This window comes from Protomyctophum bolini, assembly GCF_963924005.1.
Source record: "Protomyctophum bolini genome assembly, chromosome: 2".
NCBI classification, from domain to species: domain Eukaryota; kingdom Metazoa; phylum Chordata; class Actinopteri; order Myctophiformes; family Myctophidae; genus Protomyctophum; species Protomyctophum bolini.
The window spans coordinates 6,377,275-6,404,961 of NC_137863.1; the positions used below are offsets into that span (position 1 = coordinate 6,377,275).

Consider the following 27,687-nt stretch of genomic DNA (forward strand, 5'->3'; position numbering starts at 1 on the left):
TTTTATGAGCTGTATGCTGCAATCATCAAGTTTAAAATGAGGAAAGCAAAGGCTTGAAATATTTCCCTTCATGTGTGAATCTAGAATAATATGAAATATTCTCTTTTTGAATTGTATTCCAGTCTGTGGTACATGAATGGCAAGTACCTAGTCATCATGGTCTCTATCAGCATCATCCTGCCCCTGGCTCTGATGAAACAGCTTGGTGAGTACAACCCCTCCCTGTTCGCACCTATACTAAAGCAGTGCTTCTCAAACCTTTTCATGTCAAGGACCTCAAAATTGTACTGACCCCCATCTGAAAAGGTTTTCTGCCAGGGAGCCCCAGAAGAGAAGATTTATACAAAAATAATGAATGCCACAGACGAAAAACAGTCAAGTCCACACTATTTATCCATAATGTATAAATGATAGATAAGGGGTCAGGACTTTTGTCTGTGGTACTCATTATTATCCAAACTATTTCCATATTTCAAACTTTGTCAACAGTAGCAGATGTACAAGTTGATGTGTTTGAGCTTATCTGCTATTTTTTGAATCGCTAAAGGTTTGCCAAAGGTTTGCTGGGGACCACCTGGTAATCCCTTGGGGGTCCCCGGACCCACTTTGAGAACCATACACTGACCTAAAGTGACTGCATGTGACCAAAATGAACCAGCATACAGGAAATACACACGTCATCTTGAATACATCTTCAAATACCCCCCCTTCATATTTACACACTATGGGTTAACTATCTCCATTTCGTTGATGTCCGGTGGAAACCTCATGTCCAAAATACTATTCGCTTTTCAGGGTTACATTTTTTTTAGGTTGCAGATCTGTTATTTTTGCCCTTTTGTGTGACACTGTAGTATTTGTAGTAGTTATTTTGTGTATTGTCGTCATATGTCCGGCTCAGTGTCGCAATGCCACACCATTGTCTCTGGAAAGAGACCAGCCTCTGAAGGAGACGACAGGTGGTGATTGTGTGTTCGGCAGTCTGCTCAGACTCACCACACTCGCATGCTGCGCTGTCTGCCAGGCCCCACTCCTTCATGGACGATTAGAAGCGACCAACCCCAGTATACGGAGGCGGTTCAGCAGGGTCCAATGCCGGGTGTGGTAGATGTTCTGTTCTCCTTCGACTCCATCTCCCGGGTCTTGGTGCAGGCATGTGGGCTCAGCCGACTCCCCATTACCGCTTCCAATAAGTTGCCAGCCATGCCCTTGTAGTCAACCAAGCATCTCCTGTGCTGTCCTGTTGTTTGGATGAAATAGGCCAGGGCATTAATTAAAAAAATAATAATAAATAGTTAAAATGAGGACATAAGAGGTTTCTGCCTGACAGCAATGATTTATAAATCATAATACTCCCCCCCCCCCCCCCCCCCAGTCCTGTCCCCTGAAGTCCAATATAGGGAACTGTGATTTTTAAAGGCTGCCATTCGTTCCCCGTCCACAGGTTACCTGGGCTACACCAGCGGCTTCTCTCTCAGCTGCATGGTCTTCTTCCTCTCCGCAGTAAGTGGCTGGACGCTATGGCTCTTCCTCTGTCCACAGTGGTGGGCGGTAATTATTCATCATGTATTTCTGTACGTTGGGCTCCCGTGGGTGCCTTCCCAGAAATGTAGTGGGGTGAAACTGTGAAAGTCATAAGATAACAAAGAATTACTTTAGTACAGTCAGCAGCCAAGTAAATGTACCTAGTTTATACTGTCCACCACCAGTAGCGCACCACCGGTGTGAAACCAAGCACAGCGAGGCATTTCCCCCACTGCAGTGAGTACATGGCGCATGGCAGCGTTCCTGGCAGGCAGGCGGTCATTCGTCACGGACTGGCGCTCTGTATGGGGTGGTATATTTTTTTTGCTGACTTGTCTGATTTGGCATCACTTTTTAATCCCTCTCTACACAGCTCTGTTTGCAGCACTATGTGGTATTTGCACTCAGGTTGATAGAGGAATGTTAGAGCTGCTTATAGGACATCAAAGGGGAGACGGGGAGGGAAACCAAAGTGCTTAAGACTGACTCACACTAATATGCAGTGAAATGGTTTTTCACAGTGTGACTTGCCGGCAAAAGGAATATTATTCTAAGCGAACAACGTGTTGCAGCATAATGTGTTGAATTAGCCTGAAAATCTGTTCGTTTCAGCAAGCAACACCATTATAGAACGCCTACGGTGTGTAAATTAGGCTTTAGTGTTAAAGTACCCTTTTCTATGCGTTCGTCTGTCTCTTCATGTGATGCTGATCTCCAAAAGCTGCCATTTGTTTCCTGCTCTTTATCCACTTTCAACCTGGCATCCCTATTTTTGGCATCACCATTCACCTCATAGATCGTAGTTTTCACCGCATGCCATTACTACACGACAAAATAAAAAAATAGTACAGAGGAGCACTTCACCTATGTTCAACCCATTATCTTCATATAATTATAAGATGCCACCATTTCTGTCTACTCATTCTGAGGAGGGCTGTGGACAGTTCAGAAACCTGCCTACCTGCGAACTGCAAGAACAATGGCTTCTATTTTAGCATCATAACACGACACAGGTTTGAGTCCCAATCCTTTGCTGCATGTCCCTCCCCATCTCTCTCTCTCTCAGTCTCCTGTCTAACTTCACTTCACTATCAGTAAAGGCATATTAAAGCAAGCCATGGGGTCTAGTTTACGCTGTCCCGAGGGTTTAAGTGCTTAACTAACCCTGCAATTCCCCTCTCATGTTTATGTCCATGTCTCTCTGCAGGTTATCTACAAGAAGTTCCAGATTCCCTGTCCATTCGAGGAGTACACGTCTAACAGCACGGCTGCACACCTCCACCTGAACGCCTCCACCATCGCCCACAACGGCCTGGTGCACGAGGCGGAGGATGATTTAGACTGTGGACCGCGTATGTTCATCATGAACTCAAAGGTAGACATGTTCACCATGAACTGACAGGTAGAGATGTTCACTAAACTCAAAGGTAGACATGTGCACCATGAACTGACAGGTAGAGATGTTCACTAAACTCACAGGTAGACATGTTTGTTCACCATGGACTCATAGACAGACATGTCCACCAGCATGAACTGATAGGTAGACAAGAAGCCAGGACCATCATATTTTGCAAAGAAACTTCATTCTACGATCATTGTTGACACAAATGTTCAAATACTCAGAAAAACCAGCACGCCGCCGCTGCTCCGAGCACTTATTCTGAACGATTTATTGATTGATTGATTATTACTTAATTAACAAGTTTGGTTACTGTACGGCAGTACAGTACTAAAAACAAAACAACTGTGATGAAAGTCTAACACAAAAATCCCCGGGGGCTTGTTTCCATTGTGGTACCAGTCCAGAGAACACCTGTGAGCACTCCAGCGCTCTCATTGAGCGTATTTCCGAACACACAAAAGGGGGTACCTCATATTCCAGGGGTGGCACTGTGCCACCTCAGGACATGCCACTGGAGCAACAAATTGCCAAACATTCAAACATCAAATTCACATTGTAATCTTATGTCACCAAGGAAGCATAACGAGGCGAGGGAATAGAAATACTTTGACACAAACTTTCAACGGTAATCAATCAGGTTTTGTGGACTTTGTGTTGGGATTTGACGATACAGGGTATACTGTGTCATTGCAAACAGAATGACATACTGTACTTTGCATACAAACAGACAAACAGTCGTGTCTCATGTAAATAATGAATGATAATATGACGTATGGTTGTGCATGTGATTATAGACGGCGTACACCGTTCCCATCCTGGCCTTTGCGTTCGTGTGCCATCCAGAGGTGCTACCCATCTACACTGAGCTCCGCAAGTAAGACACACTTCATTTACACACTGTGGCACCTGCTAGAATTCCTTAACCCATTCTGACCTGAGATCAGATTCATACGAGGTTTCCACTGGACACACACTGGTCTGATTAACCCATTCTGACCTGAGATCAGATTCTAAAAATGCCAGTCGTTCTTCGATTTTTCAAAAATAGCAGACCTACAAGCTCGTAGCGCGCCACTCGGTGGCGCGCTATGAGCTTGTAGATCTGCTATTTTTCAATAGCTAAAGCATAACATGATGCTAACACCAAAATGGGTTCCCGTTCAGATTGGGTTAACAAACATATCTTGCAGTTCCACTTTTTAAGTTCCTGCTTTTTGCTCTTGCGTAGTTCTCTTTCTCATGGAATGTGGGTCAAGTCAGTAATACCGTTTCGTTGTTGTCCACATTAATGGAACCACTTTTGACCACAAAAGCAGCCTATAGGGAAGTACGATAAATATAAAGGGGAACTTTCTCTGGACTTCATGGGCTAAGAAAATCAAATTTAAAATCTCAAAATCGGTCAAAACGGCTGCTCCGACGTCCTAGTGTTAAAGGGGTAGTTCACCACCAAGTTCCCTAACGATTACTCACTCCATGGAGATTTGAATTTATGGATATTCTTTGGAGACTCTTTGTGTCTCCATAGGGAACCACTGTTGGTCATCAAAAAATTGGCTTAGGAATGCGACACAAACTTAAAAAAATATCCATGAATTCAAGTCTTCATGTGGTGAGTAATCAATAAGCTTCAAGGAGGTTTAACAGATATTCTTTGGCAAAAATAGGTGTTAAATTGCTCTGTGTTCCAATAGCAATCACTGAATGTTTGTTCAATAAGTAGCTCTCTATTAATGAGCTCAGATAAATCCTTTTCAAATTGTGCTTTCCACACATGGTGGAACAGAATTATCACATTAACCCCTAACCATCCATCTGTGGTGTCATTTCAGCCCCACTACGAAGAGGATGCAACAGGTGTCTAATATATCCATTCTTGTTATGTACACCATGTACTTCCTGGCTGCCCTCTTTGGCTACCTGACCTTCTATGGTAAGAGCATATCACCCCCTGGCCTTTCTCTACATCTACACACTCACGTTATGCTGTGCTGTGACACGTTACGTGTGCTTGATTGGCTATTGTGACCATTTTTGAGAATCTGGTACAATTTTCACCTATAATGACATATCCAAAACCGGGATGGTAGGTGGAAAGTTGCTACAACGTCTGTCTGTTTCGTATCAAATAAATGCAGAAATCTACATTGAATCCATTGGAACAGTTTTTTTTTTTTTTTTTTGTCAATTCCTGAAAAGTTATGTTTTTGCAAGGTTTCTGCCCAACACCGACAATATCTACAGTATATGAGGTTATATATTTCCAGGACATATTCTTTGGTTTGTGTTGCTTTCTAAATGCATGTCCCTTGCTCCCTCTTGTGGTGCATTGGTGTTGTTTCACCTCATTTCCAAACAATATAATGAAGTTAAACTAATAATTTATCCTTATTTGCACAACACCGTAGCATCAAATATACCTTCAAAAGGAGTCATACTGCATAGCATGTGCAGTTCCTTAGAGTTAGATAGAAGAAAATGATACAATTTGCTTACTTGTGTAATTTGAACAAATTTCTAAATATAAGGTCCATGCAACCTCTTGTGATGAATCTATATTATTAAAAACAATAATAATATATACAAATAATATAAGTAACCTTATTCGCATAGCACCTGTGGAACAATACTGGTTCACAAGAGGTACTTCCTGAAGCTCAAAGCACAATATCTCTGCTGCTCAAAAGGGGCACTGATTGATTGACATTTTTATTGAAACAAATATTGTTGCTGTTGGGAGGAAACCTTACGGTATGTCCTGTTACAACTGTTACTTGTCAGGAATTGGGGAAAAATAACCTGTGTTCCAATTGATCCAATACAGTTATTTTTTAGTCACTGGGTTAATACTCTTGTTACTACTTTTCATTGGTTCAATATTTATTACCGACAGACATAACCACGTTCACGTTCAAATGTTAACAAAAGTAGCCAAAGTAGCAGATATACAACGGGGTACTAATGTACTGTATATATCAAACTCGGCATCATTGAAATTTAAATGTTTTGCGACCCACAGCTTTACAGTGTTCAGAAACTACTACAGTATAACTAAGGTGTTGTTTCAGGATAAAGAGAAGTGTGTATCCATGAAACGCTGTGTCTTTCCACCCCATAGGTCGCGTAGAGCCTGAACTGCTGCACACATACAGCAGCATCGACCCGTACGACACTCTGATCCTGTGTGTGAGAGTGGCCGTACTCACCGCCGTCACGCTGACTGTCCCCATTGTGCTGTTCCCCGTAAGTCAGATCTCCGTACTAGTACAGCGTGTTGCTTGTCAGCAAGCCACTCTCTGTGGCTTGTCGCGATCGAGTATTGATGCATGTACCATGCAGAGCAATCTTCATTCAAATCACATGCTTTTGTTATTTAGATTTGTTTTGCTTAACCCATTCTGACCTGAGATCAGATTCATACGAGGTTTCCACTGGACACACACTGGTCTGATTAACCCATTCTGACCTGAGATCAGATTCTAAAAATGTCAGTCGTTCTTCGATTTTTCAAAAATAGCAGACCTACAAGCTCGTAGCGCGCCACTCGGTGGCGCGCTATGAGCTTGTAGATCTGCTATTTTTCAATAGCTAAAGCATAACATGATGCCAACACCAAAATGGGTTCCCGTTCAGAATGGGTTAACTGATGTGGTCATTTGCGGCTGCAGGTGCGCAGGGCCATCCAGCACATGCTGTTCCCCGGCCAGAGCTTCAACTGGCTGCGGCACATCGCCATCGCCGTCATTCTGCTCAGCGTGATCAACATGCTGGTCATCTTCGCTCCCAACATCCTAGGCATCTTTGGCCTCATCGGTTAGTACCGCGTCCGGCTGCTGCTGCTTCTTGGGCTGGTGGATATTAACCGAAAATAGGCTTCCCTTCCCTGAACAACGTTCGTATGCACTTTACTACTGCACCGCGCGAGAGACTGTTTTGGCTATTGTAATATTCCAAGTTATTGCCCAACACTAGTTGAGGGGGCGTAGTTCCCGATACCTCTTGCCTCGTCTAAAAGGAAAACTAAAATGCCATGACGTGTACACGTGTTGCATCAGCCTGGTATCAACACACGGACAAGTCAATATTGTTGTGCCACAGAGTTCACGGAACTGGTCACGGCAAGACTTTTGCTTTCACACGCATGCATGCACGCACAACATATTTATTGCATGCAAACACATATGACAGCTGTTGTTGTGTCATCTCCAAGGTAGGCGGGACACAAGGGTGAACTGGACTCGTGGCTTCTGATTGGTCTGTGGAGAGGCTAGGGACAAAACGCCAGTTTGACATCGTATCAATGCGCACTGCGCAGCTACTGCTGTTGCCCTGCAATGTCTCCTTATCATCATCCATTTTTACACTCGAGCCTCGAACTGGCGCTATTCTTTCAACAGTGAGAAGCATAGATAGAGTGGTGCTGGCTGATGTCGTATCAGCAACAACTATGTAACAGGGTAATGAAATGAGAGTCTGCCGCCTGCTGGCCAGACTGAGTAGCGACGATATAAATCCACGGAAAGCAGCCAATCAGGCTGGAACCCAGGCTATAAATGGGTGCTCTTTCCAGATGAAATTGGTGATGTATTTTCTGTTTACTTCAGAAATGCAGAGCTGGAGAGATGGAGTTAGGTTTAGAACACTGAACAAAATATTCTAAATGCCTCACAGAAAGAGCTTTTTTGTTTGTTTGTTTAACAAAAACAAAATCACTTACAGCTCCCTAGGGTAGGTAGGTAGTACCCTTACAAAAAGCATGTAATCCTCCTGGTCTCTATACTGCCTCCCCCTGGTCAGCCGGGGTGCCTGATGGAGGGCAAAGGAGCTGGTTGGAATAACGTGTTCCTAGTCCTACCGGGGATACTCCTCCTGTCAGGTGATGAAGCGGCCTGCTCACTCCTCATGCATTGAAGAAAGAATGAGCTCAGTTCGGGGATCTCCCCAGGTTGGCAGAGGGAGAGTATAGCGCCACAGGTGGAAAGAAAAGCTACAAAAGATTTTTAAATGTCAAAACAATTTCAACAAATCTGATAGGCCTATGTTTTTATAAAAATACCAGATAAAGCGGTTAACTTCTGCCTTTCTCTGAGCAGGTGCAACATCTGCTCCCTGCCTCATCTTCATCTTAACTTCTGCCTTTCTCTGAGCAGGTGCAACATCTGCTCCCTGCCTCATCTTCATCTTAACTTCTGCCTTTCTCTGAGCAGGTGCAACATCTGCTCCCTGCCTCATCTTCATCTTAACTTCTGCCTTTCTCTGAGCAGGTGCAACATCTGCTCCCTGCCTCATCTTCATCTTCCCAGCCGTCTTCTACATCCGTATAGTTCCTAAAGAACAAGAACCAATGACGTCTAGACCCAAGATAGTGGTGAGCATCACACCATCAGAACATACCAACACACCGTCAGAACATACCAACACAAACTTACACTGTTAGACCCAAGATAGTGGTGAGCATCACACCATCAGAACATACCAACACACCGTCAGAACATACCAACACAAACTTACACTGTTAGACCCAAGATAGTGGTGAGCATCACACCATCAGAACATACCAACACAAACTTACACTGTCTAGACCCAAGATAGTGGTGAGCATCACACCATCAGAACATACCAACACAAACTTACACTGTCTAGACCCAAGATAGTGGTGAGCATCACACCGTCAGAACACACCAACACAAACTTACACTGTCTAGACCCAAGATAGTGGTGAGCATCACACCGTCAGAACATACCAACACAAACTTACACTGTAGACCCAAGATAGTGGTGAGCATCACACCGTCAGAACATACCAACACAAACTTACACTGTCTAGACCCAAGATAGTGGTGAGCATCACACCGTCAGAACATACCAACACAAACTTACACTGTCTAGACCCAAGATAGTGGTGAGCATCACACCGTCAGAACATACCAACACAAACTTACACTGTCTAGACCCAAGATAGTGGTGAGCATCACACCGTCAGAACATACCAACACAAACTTACACTGTTAGACCCAAGATAGTGGTGAGCATCACACCGTCAGAACATACCAACACAAACTTACACTGTCTAGATCCAAGATAGTGGTGAGCATCACACCGTCAGAACATACCAACACAAACTTACACTGTCTAGACCCAAGATAGTGGTGAGCATCACACCGTCAGAACATACCAACACAAACTTACACTGTCTAGATCCAAGATAGTGGTGAGCATCACACCGTCAGAACATACCAACACAAACTTACACTGTCTAGACCCAAGATAGTGGTGAGCATCACACCGTCAGAACATACCAACACAAACTTACACTGTTAGACCCAAGATAGTGGTGAGCATCACACCATCAGAACATACCAACACAAACTTACACTGTTAGACCCAAGATAGTGGTGAGCATCACACCATCAGAACATACCAACACAAACTTACACTGTCTAGACCCAAGATAGTGGTGAGCATCACACCGTCAGAACATACCAACACACCGTCATAACATACCAACACAAACTTACACTGTAGGCATTTAGCAGACGCTCTTAATCCAGAGCGATTTACATTAGGCAAGAACAGAAATCATGGCAATACATACATAAATAGTAGTTATCATGAAACATGCGTAAGCTAAGAACGCAACAGTGGAATATCTATATAATTAAACTATACATATAAACTATACATACTATACTATACTATACTATACTATACTATACTATAAAGTGCTATGACTACATAAAATGCTATTCTATTGCCGTCTACGTAACATGCTATAAAGTCTGTATAAAATGCTATATAAGTCTACATAAAGTGCTATCTATGGGGCTAGGACTATTTGAGAACCACTGATGAATAAGTACCATCTCGGGCCAATGGCGTTTTCTGTTTCTCTAACGCACAGGCTTCCTGTTTCGCGGCGCTGGGCGTCTCCTTCATGGTGATGAGCCTGAGCTTCATCACCATCGACTGGGCAACAGGGAATAGCAGTTCTGGAGGTGGCCACTAGAGCGCAGCGTTGTGCTCAAACATACGTATGTGTCTGGGTAGACTTTAGGGATGGGTGATGACTACTGCAGAGCACACTACACAAACCATATGGACCTGATTCACATCCTGTTCAATATACTGCTCAGCTACAATAATGGCACACATTATTTGAACAAAAATACATTTCATAGTCTCTCAAAGGTTCTCAAACATTTTCATGTCAAGGACCCTCAAATCTGAAAAGATTTTGTTCCAGGGAACCCCGTAAGAGAGGGTTTGTCAATATAAAAAAAGCACATCTACAATCTCACAACACGAGCTTGTATAGTAGCTATTTTTTTATTATTTTGAAATAGGGCTTAACCCATTTTGGGCAGGAACCCCTTTTTGTGTTTTAAACATGGTTATAATTTAACTATTGAAAAATAGCAGATCTACAAGCTCATAGCGCGCCACCGAGTGGCGCGCTACGAGCTTGTAGGTCTGCTTTTTTTTATTTCAGAAAACTGGATTTAGATAATTTCGAAATCAGGCCTAAATGGGTTAAGTGTTGACAACTGTTCCTCTTTTTTTTCTTCTGAGGACGCCCTGGGACTCCATCAAGGAACCCTGTTGTCCCCAGTCTCCACTTTGAGAACCACTGTGCTAATGAGGGTCTATAAATCTAAATCCTTTCTATTTAGAACGAGAGCCCGCCCTGCCCCCCCGTCCATTGAGTTCAATGGACAGGTGGCGCCATCTTGGGGGGTTTTCAGCTATTACTTTCAATGGTGTGATGTATTTATGCTTTTTTGGAATAATGGTGATTAAGCAGGGTGTTTTTAAAACGAGTTGTTGTGACATAGCATTAATGCGTGGGGCAGTGTGTCCAATCTGTCCATAATGGCCAAAAGAGGTTTATCCTGTAGCTATGGATACTACATTTCTTATAGTGGCCACCTGACCCACCCATCTCCTGTTGCCTCCTATTTATTTATCTATATCAAAATTATGGATTTCAATGTGACATTTTACACAATAACTGCAGCTAGTACTGTAGGTGACCTCCTCAATATATAATATAATGTAAAAACTGATGACAGGAATACATCAGCAAACACACTATACATGTTTAATGTGCGGTATTACTGTGCTACTCAGCCTAACCCTAAATGTCAGTTTAACTGGAACTATAAAGGTAACACGCAGAGTTAAATTGACAGTCAGGATGTGCCTGTGTAGCATACAGTGCTGCTGTATAGCTCTGGTCCATAGCATTAGTGACGTCTCTCTGCCAGGGACTGTGTTTTTCCTTACAATGTCTTCACCGAAAACAAAGACGGTTATAGGTTGTTGAAACTGAAAGCCATTATATATACACTTATAAGTATAAATAATATAATGTTGGTCATTATGCTCAGGAGAACTTTATGACTGACTAAGTATGGTAGTGTACATGTGCTGTTCCACTGAGCTTATTACATTAATGTAAGACATGAAACCCAGCCAATGAAACAATAAATAGTCCCTTGCATAGCGTTAGTGAGAACCTGCTAACGCGTTGGACCAGAGCTAGTGCTGCTGCGTGTTTGGGGGACGTCTGTAATACAGTCAGAGTCTCAGAGACTACTGTAGTCTTGGGTTGCCAGACGACTGTAAATATATCTACTGGGGACTTCTAAATGCAAGAAAGATGCTAGGACAGCAGTTCCAAACAGACAAATGTCTACCGATTTGGCATCAAATCATATTCCCCAGAGTTTGTTTTGATGGGGGATGCCAACTGTCTGATGTGTTTGATATTTTACCACATTAAGTCACTAACCCTAGTGTCTGTTTTTGGCAAATTTGTCAAGACTTGTAAAAACAGTTTTTCTATCTACAAGCTCACGTTGTCACACATCGCGACTCGCCGTGAGCTTGTAGATAGGCTATTTGTCTAGGGCTTTTTTTATTTTAACCAAATTAAACCCCCAACCAGCACACACAGCACATTTATTAACTATCTTTCTATCACTATGTAACACAGGATAATTGCTTTAAAGTAATGCTGGCATAGAATGCAATGCACCTGTGGTGTTTTATTTACCAAAGTTATGTGTCATGTACAGAACAGTTGAATCCACATATCATCCAACTTTCTACTTCAACCCTGGTGCCTTTAACATAATGGAGCAGCATGCAGAAACAGTTTATATTTATTTAACTACTATATCTATGTTTTTAATTTCATCACGTGCAAAATATGCCAATGAACAGAATATTTAACTACAGTATACGATCTTTGATTAATGGTTTGTTATGATACTTGTGATACTTTTTTTTATGTGTGTTTGTGTTTGTCCATTTCAGACATAATGGCTTTTTTTAAATGATTAGGAAAAATGAGAGAAATATACAGATATGGATTTTAAAACTTTGTTAGAATAATTGTATGATTAGACGGTAGACACTAATGGTTTTGAAACCAGTAACGACCTGCTCCTTATTGGTTTGAATTAACATGATAATAACATATTATATTATACAGTACATTTGATTGGCTTTTTGTTTTGTTTTCACTTTCGATTAACCTGATGAACCCTAGCCTGCCTATTCTGGGCGTGTTATGATCGGGGCGGCGATCACTCTGCAAAAACTAGGCAATGTTTGGCAAAATGAGTATCTGGTCTCTGTCTGATAGAAACCTCAATAATTGTCCAAATCTCTTTCAGGATAACAACAAAAATAGCAGATTGACAAGGTCAAAATAAAAATAGCTTAACCATGGCTATTTCCACTATTTATTTATAGTTATATTTTTATTGCTATTGCTATTTAGAAAATGTCAAATTATTCCAATTAGGCGATTATGTAATAATTGTGACGGGCCTAGATTTGAAAACCAATGCTGATATAATCCCATATGAAGGAACGCCCTAGCCTAATGTCTTTGCATTGGTTCTGTGATGCAGTCGTATTTCAGTAGACAGAGATCTTTGATTGTCTGGCTATGCGAGACTACCTCGTGAAACGTGTAGAATTCTCAACATACTCTTTTCGCTAATTGATGTACTTCAAAGTATATAAGGGTTCAAGTGGTTAATATTGGTGCCGGCATGCACAGAACCAAATCGCCCCGTAAAATAATACGCTTTTGAAGTGATTGTGTTGGAGGTGAGCTCTAGTCCAGTCAGTGTTCTAGGTGTTGGCATGGTGAACTGTGATGCAGTGGGGTTAACCCCTGCAGTACTATAGTCCAGTCAGTGTTCTAGGTGTTGGCATGGTGAACTGTCTGTGACGCAGTGGGGTTAACCCCTGCAGTACTGTGATATTGGATGTCTCAGGCATGGTGAACTGTGATGCAGTGGGGAAACCCCTGCAGTACTGTGATATTGGATGCGTCAGGCATGGTGAACTGTGATGCAGTGGGGAAACCCCTGCAGTACTGTGATATTGGATGTCTCAGAGCTTAATATACGTGATGATATTATTGTAATACTGTACATGTCATCGTGCAGTGCAGTGTATTGACGTGCAGTGTTTTGTACTGTGGTGATTTGTACTGACTTTACTTTGTAAAACCATAAACTGGACAGCTGATGAACTGCAGAACACTGTTTGCATCACACACACATTACGGACAGCAATTGATCGTTTAAACCAGTGGTTCTCAAACATATTCATGTCAAAGACCCCCAAATTGATATGCATTTTGCCATGGACCCCCCCATCTGAAAAGATATTGTGCCCCCCATCAGAGAAGATTTGTGAGGTTAACATTTTTCAAAATGATTCCAAATAATTCACAAGCTCACAGTGCATCACATTGTGAGCTTGTAGATGGGCAATTTTGAATTATAAAATATTGTTAAAATGGTTAAACTGTTCCTCATTTAACTGGGGACCACCTGGAACCCCCTCAAGTCCCCATAGCCTTTGAGAACCGCTGGTTTAGTGATCGTGTAGAACAAAACGTAATAGACCCATAACGAGGTCACATGCCAAAATGTAGTTCAAATGTCATGTGTAACTGTAAACCAATGCATCTTTTCTTTTTCTTTTATTTCATAATCATGTCGTTTCACTTTGATTGCAAACAAAGAAATGTTTTGTGTTTATCAGACTCGGCCCCTTGCTCCCCCCCCCACCCTTTCTACAAGTCAGTGGATGATGGAAAGGACCATTCCTTTAACCCATTCTGACATCCTGACAGTTTTCTGAAAAAGCTATGTTTCTATGTCAGTCGTTCTACAAGCTCGTAGCTCGAGCTTGTAGATCTGCTATTTTTCAACAGCTAAATTATAATAACATAATGTTTAAAACACCAAAAGGGGTTCCCGCCCCAAAATGGGTTAAGGAATGGTTAAGCCTGAGCTCTCAGCGCGTCACATTAGAGCTAGACTATGGGCCCTATTTTGTGTATGTCTTAAGAACCAGATCTTATGACTTAACTCAAGACCTGTGGCCAGTGCTGTTGGTCAGTGCTGTTGGTCTGTTTTGAGTGGCCAAACAGCATTGACCACACATCCAGGTTTTAAGATAAGTCACAAGACCTGCTACTTAAGACATGTGAAATAGGGCCATATGGCGCTATGGTAGATTTATAGGTTTGATGCGTATCCTGATTTTGGAGAGTCTTAAGGGCAGTCCATACTCTCTCCAACACCGAACTTTTTGTCGGACAGATCAGACTTAAATTTTTTCTCTGAAGTAGAGTTCGGAGAGTCACAACATCTGGGAGTGCAGCTTTCAGAACAGAAATTCTGAGAAATGCGTTTCAGAAGTTGCAAGTGACGTCATGTTGTAGTTGTACCAGAGCTTTCCGACGAAAAGTTCGGTGGTCGGAGAGAGTATGGACTGCCCTTCAGTCCTAGATTACAGATGTGTTGACCAATATATGGTCAAAAGGGAAAAAAGCGATATAATGGTCTGGCTCTACTTTGCATTGTGACGCGTTGAGAGCTTGTAGGTCTGTTCTTTTCAGCATGCAGCACGGGTGTGCGACGGAGCATACATCAGGCAAAATGCCTTATTATGATCCACTGTGTGATGATGTTGTCGCAAAATAGCCGATCTATAAGCTCACAACAGCTTGAGCTTGTAGACATCGACCAATTTACGAGTGCAATATCGTTGTTTAACAGAGTAAGCCAAGGCTATAAATTAAGCATTATTATTCACTGTCTGGGATTGTGCCAAAATTGCAACTTACTACCTAAAACTTTGAAATGTCTATATTTGTAACTGTTAGTAGAGCAGTTTTAATACTAGAAACAATTATATCAAACATACCTTTTTATGTACCTGAATCAACAATATTTTATTAAAGTTCTTCAGAGGTTTATATAACTATGGAAATGACCGGACTATGAGTAAAGAAAAAGGTTCTACGTATTGTAGGACGGTAAGAGTTGGCTTCATATAAATAATGTATATAAATGTAAACCATTTATATTTGTGATGCATATGCTGCTTGTAAAGTGTAAATAAATAGCAGGGACAGTTTTAGTTTGGCAATAAAACAATTGTAGATGTTTTTACACTTGTGTCTGCTATTCTTTTATTACCCCTCCCACCATCATATATTTGCTGTAAAGTCACTCAACAATATCATAATTTTGTTATTGTTATTAATGACAGAATGGTGCAATATTCAAAGAGACCTTTTAGAGGACAGTGTATTTGTCTTTTGGTCGTCATTTTCATCCATGTATTTTCTCTGGATTCTAGTTTAAAAAAACTGTAGCCTAATAATTACACATAAAAAATAAAGTGTGTATAAATGAAGGACATTTTCATGAATGCTGTAATTTATCTCCAAAAAACTAGATTTTAGTCCATTGCTCAGCAAAGATGGGGTTTCAGAAGAGTTAAGAATTCAGAATCTCAACAAAAGACACTGGCATCTACATGACAAGAAAGAGACACGACAGGTGTCTACATATTGACCAGAAAGAGACAGAGGAGAAAGTGGTACAGACAACTGGGGCATGACATTTATTTGAGGGGCCCAAGGTCAAACTGAGGGGGGGGGGGGGCAAGGGCAACAACGACCAAGCATTCAGGGGGTCCAGTGCTCATGGACACAGTCAGGGGGAGCTGGAGATTGAACCGAGAACCTTTCCGATTCCCAATTAGTGGCCACTCAACGGCCCCAGTAAAATCCTATGTGTTTATTTAACTCTGAGAGGGCAAATATTAGCCTGGGGTTCCAGCCTGAAATGTCACTTCACGTCCATGACCTTCGTGGCCTCACTGAAATCCCTGCCCTGGCAGTTGTGGTGTGCCCGCAGAGTTTGAAGACGGTTTGGTCCCATATAAGCACATGAGCATGGCATGGGCATAGTGGTCAGATATTTGGCTCTGGGTAACTAAATCTCTATATGTATTGTCATAGTGAAGTTACATAATTATGCCTATGGGTTTGTTTATGGTTATGTTTGAGTCACAGTGACGTGTCTGTGGTCTTGACTATATGTTTATGCTAACTCAGTGTTTCCTGCAAGAAAAAGCATGGTGCTGGGCGCGGGGGGACCTTCCAATTGTTATTAATGAATTAGATTAATTCATTAGATTAGATTACTAAATTAAGACTCATTTGTATTATTGCTCTTGTATTGCTATTGGAGGCACTGGGGGGACACTGGGCGGGCACTGGGGAGGCACTCAGGGACACACTGGGGACACACTGGGGAGGCACTGGGGGGACACTGGGGAGACACTCTGGGGCACACTGGGGGGGCACTGGGGAGGCACTGGGGGGACACTGGGGAGACACTGAGGGGGCACTGGGGGGACACTGCGTTGACACTGGGGGGACACTGGGGAGACACTGGGGAGGAGGCACTGGGGAGGCACTGGGGGGACACTGGGGAGGAACTGGGGGGACACTGGGGAAGCACTGGGTAGACACTGGGGAAACACTGGGGAGACGCTGGGGAGAAACTGGGGAGACACTGGGGAGACACTGGGGAGGCACTTTACGTTTTTTTTTACGTGCAGGTGGAATATTGTCTTTCACTCTCATCAATTGTTGCTGAAGAATCTTTGTCATTGATTTCAATGAATCTACTTTAGATTGCAATCTCCTTGCCTGCTGATTCTTCAACCTAAGCTTTTGCCGAACTGCATCAAGCTTAACCTGTAATTCAGCATTATTACGTTCGAGTTCTCTAACGTTTGAGTTCTCCAACTCTGAACTATCCTTGAAATACTCATGATCACACGCAATTGTTTTTGGATTGGCTCCACACTCTTCAAAATCAGGATCAGTCACCACAGGGATGGGTGGTGGTGGTAACTCTGAACTAGCCTTGAAATACCCATGATCACGCGCAATTGTTTTTGGATTGGCTCTGCACTCTTCAATATAACATCCATCCTCGTCAATCATAAGGTCGTCATCATGATACACATCAACATCCATGGTCTCACTCTCAGCGCGTTGCAGCACAGCGGCATTGTTATGATCAACAGACGGTATAATACCAGCATTGTCGTTGTCGATAACAGCTTCACTATCGAAGCACAGAGGTGCAAGTTCAAAATCTCTTGATGCCTCATGACACTGAGGCAGGGCACCGGTCATCACGGCTTTGCTTGGCAAACGAAGAGAGGCGGGCGTCCACGGCCGCTCCAGGCACGTTGGTGCATGATGAGGCTCGCTTTTGACCGGCAAGTTCTGCCACAACCGCCGCAGGGAAACGAGGGTTCTGATGTTTCTGCTCGTGCTGGACTCCACAGCCATACTTACCACCCGGGTCCGTGTGGGCCTGATAACCTTCAGGCCTTCAGCCTTCTTCATCAAATGTGCCGGCAACTGGAAAATGGTAGGTACAGCATCATTCTTCAGCTTCCTCTGGCCCTGAATAGAAAACACGAAAAAAAGAGTAGGTGCATATCCTTTTATTTAATTTACCGACCCTCACCTTTTTTTTTCTTCCTGGAACATAAACGTATAGCATAAAGTGCAGCAACAATGCACTTTAACAGTGCTCTTATTTTACATTCCACAGACCAGAAGAGAGCGATCGGATGTGTTCAGGTGTTTAATAGCCAGGGAGCCACAGGCCCAAAAGCTCCAGGATTAACCTGTGACGTCATGCCATACTTTTTATTTGTGTTTTCTCTATTCACTTGGTCATTAAGGTCCACAGAATGAGAGGTCTGCTCTGGTCATTAAGGTCCACAGAATGAGAGGTCTGCTCTGGTCATTAAGGTCCACAGAATGAGAGGTCTGATCTGGTCATTAAGGTCCACAGAATGAGAGGTCTGCTCTGGTCATTAAGGTCCACAGAATGAGAGGTCTGCTCTGGTCATTAAGGTCCACAGAATGAGAGGCCAGCTCTGGTCATTAAGGTCCACAGAATGAGAGGCCAGCTCTGGTCGTTAAGGTCCACAGAATGAGAGGCCAGCTCTGGTCATTAAGGTCCACAGAATGAGAGGCCAGCTCTGCCGAAAACCGTGTATAAAAACACTCCTTCGCCTAAAAACGGCCATAGCCGTCATCACAAATGTGATGAGGTCAGCACATTTGGGCACATTGTGGCTATGGCCGAATTTAGGCCAAGGAGTGTTTTTCATTCAAAACTAATGCTTGGAATAGATTCAGAATCATGAAAACCCCCTAGTTTGACACAATTGTCACATTCTACTTAAAGCATGATGAAATTTGGGAAATTGCCTTATATTGGTTGTCTATGGTGTGGTATACAAAAATGGCCATAACTTTTTTCGTGATGTTTCCGGCAGAGCAGGCCTCTCATTCTGTGGACCTTAATGACCAGAACAGGCGTCTCATTCTGTGGACCTTAATGACCAGAGCAGACCTCTCATTCTGTGGACCTTAATGACCAGAGCAGGCCTCTCATTCTGTGGACCTTAATGACCAGAGCAGACCTCTCATTCTGTGGACCTTAATGACCAGAGCAGACCTCTCATTCTGTGGACCTTAATGACCAGAGCAGGCCTCTCATTCTGTGGACCTTAATGACCAAATTAATTGAAAAAAACCTAAATAAAAGTATGGCATGAAATCACAGGTCCTGTCCCATTTTGGGCCTGTGACTCCCCGGCTATAAACGGATCTTTATAGACGGTTGCATCCCCTCTCAAACAAGCAATTGCACGGTCAGCAACCTGAAAGCAAACTCCACCAACTTTTGCCTGCCAGGGGCAGGTGGGCAACCCTTAAGTGTTAACGCATGATATTATATTTTGCCACCCCGAGATACTCTTGAGATGATAAGACCAAGATATTTTAATTCTCTAGACACACCCAGAGTAGCATCTGTGAGATGGAACACATTGAATTCCTGTACTCTCTACATCTGACAATGATGTTATATATTTTGGCATTATATGTAATGTCATGTTCTTTGCCATGCTGTGAACATATCCTCAATAACCATCTTAAAACAGCCCGGTATACATTAATGCTCTGCGGTAATATGATCCAAACCACATGCTGTTATTATCAAGAAAATAGCATCTCAAACATCACTTGACCACATTACTGGCCAGATCAATATTAAACAATTGCATTATTCTTAACACAGACACTCATCAATTCAGGGAGATTGTACCTTAATGTCTGTGGTGAACTGATCATCGTCGAAATGCTCACTGCAAAGACGGGCATCCTTTGTAGGCTCCCAATTAGCTCTCCTCATCTTTAACATCCATAACTTCTTCCTGTCTCTGTCGGTTCCAAAACTGAGAGAGAGAGAGAGAGAGAGAGAGAGAGAGACACACACACAATCAGAGACTGCTATCAATGCACGACGACTGCAGATACGTCCACGACCGTATGATCATTGCAACAGATACATACACAAACTACCGTGTGAATGTGAACGCACCATAACAAAGAATCATGCAATTGAAATGGTGTATTTATGAAAGGCCACAGTAATAGGCACACTAACCACGGGTGCAATGTGTGTCTGCTATTTTGTGTAGATTAATTTAGTACACGAGGGCCCCAAATGAAAAAATGTATTATCGTTGCTATAACAAATTTACATAAACCTTACCGGAACAGTTGGATGCCCCTGCCAGAGCGGCTTGTGCATCCAACAGCAGAACACGACGGCATGTTGGCGTAATTCCTCGTGGAATTAAAGTGATAAATCGGGCAAAAGCGCTGGTTTCGGGCGGGGTACAGTTAATCAAAAAAGAAGTCAACGTCTGATACAATCAAATTCTAAAACCAAACTTTAGTTTCGGAGACAAATCTCTACAGTCTATTCGCCTTTTTCCTAGGCTGTGTGTGTGTGTTTGTGTTCCACTTCCTGACCAGTTTCATTAGATTTCATTGGATCAAATCGACAGGAAGTGGAACGGACACAGACCAATGACAGCGCCACAACAGGCGCTGCCTACTGGCTTCACACAAATCCAGCCTCACTGCCCAACTGTATTTTGGCCACTTGGGCGCACTGTTGATCAGCTGTATTAGTAAGAATAGGTTCAACTGGCAAAGGACTGTCTCGATTAGCCTATCAATCACAACACAAATTAAATGACACTAGTCATGTTCCAGTGTCATTTCTAGTCTGCATACAATTCCACATACAGCGGCTATTCCAAGTGTAGGTCCAATGATGTTCGAAATAATCTAAAACTAAAAGCCTATACATTCCCCAGGCCATAACCGTAGAGGGATGATGAGGTTGGCACTTGGCACATGAGGCACAGTGAACTCAAACAATCACACCTCGGCGATATCCACATGGTTTAACACTTAACATAGCATTATGTCATCGGGCGTGTGTAATGGATAATAGTGACACACACATGTCTACAGTCTAAGTGTCCATGTCATGGTAGGCTACACTGTCAAATAATATAGGCTTCACTTATAATAACTCATGGCTACAGAGAGAGGAGCACGTCACACACGCGCGCGCGCACGCGCACACACACACACACACACACACACACTCGACATTCATTAGCATGCCCCATGGAAGAACAGTTGGAAGAAAGAGCAGGAATCAGGATGGACCTTCTTTGAATGGATAGTATGCGAGTCGACTCTGTGATGGCATTACCAAATGGACCTGCCGGGCTCCAATCGGCTATAATATCTGCTGTGCAATGTGTGCATGCAAGCGTAGTCTGATTTGGTGTTTATTAAGTCAAATGACATTCAAGCTTGAATAACCGAATTGGACATCAAATTGACTTTAGGAGTGATATCCGGGCTTAAATATTTGGTTTTTTTTAGCCTACTATTAGTGTGACGGTTTTCTCCCAAAGTGCTAGTAGGCTACATTCGGTTTATTTGGACTGCACATTAATTGTCACCATCATAGCAGCGGTTTGCGCGCTGCCTGCTGTGCTGTGCTGTTGGATTGGAACCGTCAACCATGGGCTGCACGGTGAGCGCCGATGATAAAGCCGCTGTCGAGAGATCCAAGATGATCGACAAGAACCTCCGTGAAGACGGCGACAAAGCGGCGAGAGAAGTGAAATTGCTTTTGTTAGGTGGGTAAGTTGCTTAATTATTTGACCTAGACAGTTCTAGAGCAACATGCTATCTTTAATTGTCTCTGGCTGGCTATACTATAAACTTAATTGTAAAGGTTTGGGACCCCAAGTTGTAGGAAACATCTGGGCTGGGATAATGATGCCCTGATTGCCCTAGCCTACAGGCAGCACTGTAGGGATGCTGTGATCCTGTAGCGCCTAATCATTTATGTGTCAACATTAATTCGGATAGATACACCCCCCCCCCCCCCCCCCCACACACACACACACACACACACACTCACGCACGCGCGCATTGTGTGCAGAGCTTGGGAGCTTGGGTTGTGTGATGCATTGAAAAGGAAGGAATGTCTGCACACTGTTTATCTGCTCCCAGGAAAATTCTTTATTAAATATGCATTGCATTTAGTAGTAGCAACTATTAGCACCATTCAGGTGAATGATTTTTACTTTTATTATTTATATTTTTTCCCCCCTGATATGATTGGACAATATATGGTGACATCACAATATGTATTATATTGCCTATATTCCTATATATGCCTGTGTGCAAATTCAGATAAATTGCTCCAGCCACCGAGGAGAAGGGAAGACAATCTCGTTATGAGGAGAGTGTTGTGCAATGTCTGATGACATCTCTCCCACTCTGCCACTTATATTGACTCATATGTGGCACACCTGTTATGCCATGCTCAGCCAATCACGGTGCAGAATGACAAACCTTCCAGCCAATCACAGGCTCACAGCATGCAATATCTGATATTGGCTCATGTGTGGAACAGTGTGATCTAGTTTGTGAGTTGAGTGATGACTCTAGCGTTGACTCCCATTGTAAGAATGTGCTCATGCCTCATTCTATCTCAATGCGGTAGTTACAACTATAGTTATAGCGCCCCGTTTTTTGGGCGAGATCAAAGTGTGTCGCGACTCTCTTCTACAGCTCTGATGTGGCACACCCACTATGCGATGCTCAGCCAATGATGGCACAGAATGACACGCCTTCCAGCCAATCATATAAAGATAAAGAAAACTTTATTGTCAATTAAATTGACATAAAATGGAAATTCATCTTTGGCACACCAGCAGTGCAATATATTGACCGGAGGTCATATGTAACCAGAGGCACAAGTTGCTGATAGTCGGAAGGAAGCCTTTAGAAAGGTCTTCTTCTCCATTGATATATTACAGTGTTTTCCATTATCCCCAACCTTCAAGCAAAGGTCAGTACATATACACAAGGCACATTTGGAAATAACTATTCCTACTTATAGTTCCGTGCATGTTCCGACTTCCTTCACAGGTGTTACCGATGATACTAATTAAGGCTCATAGTGTACAGGGCAGATCCTGTGGCCGAACGGTTTGCGGAGCGTTCTTGATATCGGAAGGTCGCTAGTTCGTATCACCGGACCGGCACGTTAAAATTACCACCGCTGAAGTGCCCTTGGACAAGGCATTGAACCCCTCCCCTACCATGAAGTGTTCTATGAGCAGGGCCTGGCTGTAAACAAGTTCTTGAGCTTAGTCCAAATACCCTGGGTAAACATAGTACCTTTCCTTTCCTTTTCCCTCCCTTTGTGGGGCAGAAAACGGGGTTGTGACAGCGGTCTAAAGGTGCTCTGGGTTCAATGACACTCTCCTCCTCTGAAGTGGTTGCTGAGTGAGACTTATTGGTGCATAATAAAATCATTATTGGTTAACTACCTCTTGGGATCTGCTGGTGGTGTGGCCCCCTTTTCTCTTTCAAACATTGTTCCTTCCTTATATAATTCATTCTGATTCAATAGTCATTCAGACCCAGTGTTCCATGCTAACGGTTTTTGCCCAAATTGATTTCTCTGTCTCTCCCCAACTACTTTTGCCACTTCAGTGGAGTTGCACTATACCCATTCATTGTTCAGTGTGTATTAATAATGCTTGTGAGGGCCAAATATCCCCATACGTATAGCAGACTGTTTGAAATACACATTGTGAGGACCATTTTTGTTGTTGTTTGGTTGTTTTGTGGATAAGAAATATATTTGGGGAAATATACGCTTACACATAATTACGAAATGGTTCAGATGAAGTTAGGAGCGGTTTGGGTTGGAGTCCCGCCCTGTGTCTATACAAATACAAATCTATACTAAAAACAGTCGTTTACAAATATACATGCATCTAAATCAGTTGGTAGGCATAGGGCATTCCACAGGTGTATCCCTTTTACTGAATAGGATGACTGACCAAATGTGGTGTTTGGTTGCTGTGGTTTGCTGTGTGGTAGTTGGTTAGTCAATGCTGCTCCAGGAGCGCATGCTTTGAAAAGCCAATGTACAACCACAGCGCAAGTGCAGCAACTCATTTAGTTCAACATCTCGTCATGACTCCCTTGCTACGGTTATTCACCACTTAAATCCGATATACTTCAGTTGGCCATGAGTGTCCCCCAGGAAACTGGTGTGCACCAAAGTCTCTTTGTGAAAACAGATTGGTTATTTTCTATCAATGAATTGATGCCAATTGCTAGGCATGATGGGATTGTTGATATGAGATCACGCACACGCACACACACACACACACACACACACACACACACACACACACACACACACACACACACACACACACACACACACACACACACACACACACACACACACACACACACACACACACACACACACACACACACACGGAATTTGGGGGATTTACTGTTCTACTGTCAGTGTGCACAGGGCTTTTGGCACTTATTGGTCCAGTGGTTTGCAAGATTAACCCTGCAGACAGACAGACAGACAGACAGACAGACAGACAGACAGACAGACAGACAGACAGACAGACGGACAGTTCTAGATGTCATGCCATAAAATTGTGTTGTTTGTGAAAAAGATTAGATTAAGGTAGGGTAAGGGTAAGTGATATTTGTTGGCAAAAACATAAAGTTGTTTTTGTTTGCTACAAGTTTAACACACTGCATTTATACGATAGTAATTATTGCTATGTAAGTGTTCGTTGAATAACAGGGGTCTTCCCATCTCTTCGGCTATTTAATAAACAGAAAATACATTTTCAGGTGGGTTGCGATTTTCAGCCAATCAGGAGACAACGACCATTATCAAGTTCTAATTTTGTCTGCTCATTTCTTTGTGTCAGCACTTTCAATTTCACTTATTTAATCCCCATGCATCCTGTGTGAGTTTTCTCTCCTGATTGGATACAATTGGTATCCTGACCTGAAAATGCATTTTTCTGTTTAATAAAAAGCTGGAGAGATATGGAGACTATTGTTAAACACTCGCAATTGATTGATTAATTAATTACTATCAGACAAATGTATTAGTCAAAATGCACTGGATGTCATTCTGCAGCGCCTTCCAGAGCACAGCAGCTGGAATAGATGCTGGGCTGATATGGGAAGGGTCAGATATAATGATGTTTAATTATTCATTGGATGAAGAGGGATTCTACTGAGGGGACGGGGGAGTGATATTAGAGCTCGGCCGATGCCATATATTTGCCTAGAGACACTGATTATGATATTTTTGACTGCTATTTTGTGCAAAAGGAAGGACTAGATCGATTCTAATACATTTAAAAAACTTTAGCTTTGATTAAAGTTTGTCAAAAATAGACAATTACAAAATAGCCGAACTGCACCCAGCCCCACAACGCTAAACCTTTGTGAAGGTTTGAACATGTTTGCATATAACCGACATGCCCAAAATATGACGCCAGGTTTAAAGTGGTTAAAATCGGGACACATTGAATGCATCATTTGCAGATCCGATGTCTATAAAAGTGAAATTATGGCCAATAATCGGCACAAACCAGCCATCAGTCTGCCTCTAATGATTTTGGATGCTCTCTGTGTATAATGAGCTGCATCTTGTGTTGTGAGTGATGGTCCAGATTATTACTGTACCAAACTGTGATGGATGATGAGCGAATGCTGTCTAAATGCTGGCGGTGATGAACAGCTGTGAGATACAGCTGCGTCAATGATTGATGTGAGTTCCAAGGCATTTGAAAACACTCCGTTGTGATGCGATTGCAGTTGATGTGAATAGGCCTTTTTGTGTTTTTCAGATAATAATAATAATAAACTTTATTTGTATAGCACCTTTCATACATAAATGCAGCTCAAAGTAAAAGCAATGAATTAATTGATAGTACTGACCTCCTGGAGACCAGGTGTTCTAGTGATTGATGCAATGCAAAGTTGACCGCATCCTCCACGGAACGGCTAATTGAAAGGGATCCAGAGATGAGACATTTTTAGGTTAAAAAAGGGGGGAGTTTTTTAGCAACAGAAGTAAGAGCTAATGGACTGAAATCATTGAGGTCGGGAGTATGCTGGGAGATGTTTGCCCAGGGATGATGGTGGAGAGTTTGAAATATGATGGGACATGGTGCACTGACTTAATGAGGTGTACAATGCCGGTAACAACCTGGACCATTTGGAGCGGCACAGTGATGAAGTGCAGCAGTGCTAAGCCTGTCTACGGCTGCTGCCGGCCTACAGTCATTATGAGGCATTATGTTGTCCGTCCGTCCGTCCCTCCTGCTACTGTATTTTTGCTGTTTTCATTTTTGGAAATTCTTATAGCTCCGAGATGGAGCTAAGAATAGAAATAGGGCGGTATAGTTGCCGGGGTCTAATTTGCTCCCTTTCTTCTTGTGCAGGGGGGTTACTTTGGCCAGTTTGAAATCTTGGGGGACCTGTCCCTGTTTGATGGAGAGGTTTATTATGTGGGTGATGAATGATTGAGCTATATATTGGAGCTATAGAGATGGCAGAGTCACTGAGAAATTCGGATGGAATATTGTCATGGCCAGTGGCCTTGTGGGGTTGAAGGGCACTCAGTTTTTTTTAAGTACCTCCTCAGTTGTTACCATTGTCAGCTTAAAATCATCTTTACAAACACCTAGGTTTTTGTAGAAGGCTTGGATGTGCTAGTCTACACCAAAGCGCCCAGAGTTATGATTACTGAATATTGGGAGGTATTTGGGGGGTATTTGAATATCCAGCATTTACACCATATACTTGAGTCCTTCAGGGCTATATGGGGCAGAAATGCTAGATTTATTTAAGTATAGTTCTCAAAAACCAAAAGGCATTGTTTATTAATCAGTATTGACCCTCCATGTGGTCCTAAGAGTTTCCTAACATAGCGTGGTGGTATTATATGGCTCAGTTGAGTGATGAGCTCTCAGCTCTGAGAACAAGATGACACTGGGCAGTATCACACAACAAGTTCTAAAGTTTACTACACACATAAAGAATATATAGTACTGGACACATGACGTGACCAGAAGATGCATTGATTCTCAACCTTTTCTGAACCTCCTGTCTTGATGGAATTCATCAAGGGTCCTGGAAAAATAGCTGGCTATATGCATTGTTTTTGGCAGTTGATTTAGTTCATAAAAACATCCAAAACATGTATAAGTATAAGTATTACATGAAATATGTTGTTATTCGCCAAACGGGCAACATGATTGCAGCCTAATGTGCAGTAGTATGTAGCATGTGCCAAAACTAACAGACCTTCAAGCTCACAACATGCTGCAGCGTGATGCCCTAGTATAGGTTGTGTAGTAAATCAGCAAAACAGCAACTGTTGCTACACTGCCTGTCTCTGGGCATTGCACATAGGAGTAAGAGACATTGGTACGTGATAGGTATAGTCCTAGGTAGGCGATGGCCAAGTTTAAAGTAAACTTTGAGTCCACAAACATATGACAACTTCACAACTGTCCTCAAACTGCTGAACTGGTCTTACATGTACGTTCAGTACTGTACATAGCGCGGTAGTCATATCTCTATTAGCCTGGGGTCCACCTATGCTTTCTATGGCATATAGGCAGCAGGACGCAGCTGCGCGACATGAGACTAATTAATTAGAGCGACAGAGAGAGAGGAGTGTGTGTGTGTGTGTGTGCGTGTGTGTGTGTGTGTGTGTGTGTGTGTGTGCGTCAATTTAACAAAGGTGCAGACGATCAGAAATCAGCAGAGAGTGGACTCGGTCCCAGACTTTCTTTTTTCTCCCTGGAAATAAAAAACGTCTGGGTTTCCGAGGCTCTCTCTCCATTGACTGCCTCTGCCACTCAGTCTGTTATTCATGCCTACATATTGTCTGCCACTACAAAAGTGTGATTCATACATACTTTAACCACAGTATAACCACAAGTCTACAACCTATGACACGATGTAGGAGTATAAGAATGCATTTCATGCTGAGCTACAAATCAGTTGTGGTTTTGAATAATATTTGCCCAGGAGTATCTATTCTATACTATACTGATTCAAGTAATGGCACTTTGTTCCACTGCTACTCCAA

The 27,687-nt window shown here is 42.7% G+C and overlaps 3 protein-coding genes across 5 annotated transcripts in view; 2 read left to right on the top strand and 1 right to left on the bottom strand.

The window, feature by feature from the left end:
* The window catches only part of slc38a3b (solute carrier family 38 member 3b), a 39,914-nt gene extending 29,492 nt beyond the window's left edge, over positions 1–10,422 (top strand). The window contains exons 9-17 of one of the 3 annotated variants that reach the window (XM_080785634.1): positions 123–205; positions 1,445–1,503; positions 2,732–2,899; positions 3,721–3,800; positions 4,759–4,859; positions 6,045–6,169; positions 6,595–6,739; positions 8,191–8,294; positions 9,828–10,421. In XM_080785634.1, coding sequence (XP_080641760.1) covers positions 123–205; positions 1,445–1,503; positions 2,732–2,899; positions 3,721–3,800; positions 4,759–4,859; positions 6,045–6,169; positions 6,595–6,739; positions 8,191–8,294; positions 9,828–9,932 — 970 coding nt within the window. In that variant the 3' untranslated portion in view covers positions 9,933–10,421. Of the gene's footprint in view, positions 1–122; positions 206–1,444; positions 1,504–2,731; positions 2,900–3,720; positions 3,801–4,758; positions 4,860–6,044; positions 6,170–6,594; positions 6,740–8,190; positions 8,295–9,827 lie in introns of all 3 variants that reach the window. The other 2 variants (XM_080785635.1, XM_080785636.1) reach the window with 2 other exon arrangements.
* LOC308326529 (uncharacterized protein) overlaps positions 1–20,149 on the bottom strand; it is a gene marked incomplete at its 3' end in the record, with an annotated part of 119,993 nt that extends 99,844 nt beyond the window's left edge. The window contains exons 1-3 of the mRNA XM_080779458.1: positions 19,909–20,149; positions 19,459–19,588; positions 16,562–17,738 (exon numbers count right to left, since the gene is read on the bottom strand). Of these exons, the coding sequence (XP_080635584.1) occupies positions 16,562–17,738; positions 19,459–19,588; positions 19,909–19,970 (1,369 nt within the window). The 5' untranslated portion in view covers positions 19,971–20,149. The remainder of the gene's footprint in view (positions 1–16,561; positions 17,739–19,458; positions 19,589–19,908) is intronic.
* A 1,097-nt stretch (positions 20,150–21,246) lies between these two features.
* LOC308330690 (guanine nucleotide-binding protein G(i) subunit alpha-2-like) overlaps positions 21,247–27,687 on the top strand; it is a gene marked incomplete at both ends in the record, with an annotated part of 55,648 nt that continues 49,207 nt past the window's right edge. The window contains one exon of the mRNA XM_080785662.1: positions 21,247–21,364. Within this exon, the coding sequence (XP_080641788.1) occupies positions 21,247–21,364 (118 nt within the window). The remainder of the gene's footprint in view (positions 21,365–27,687) is intronic.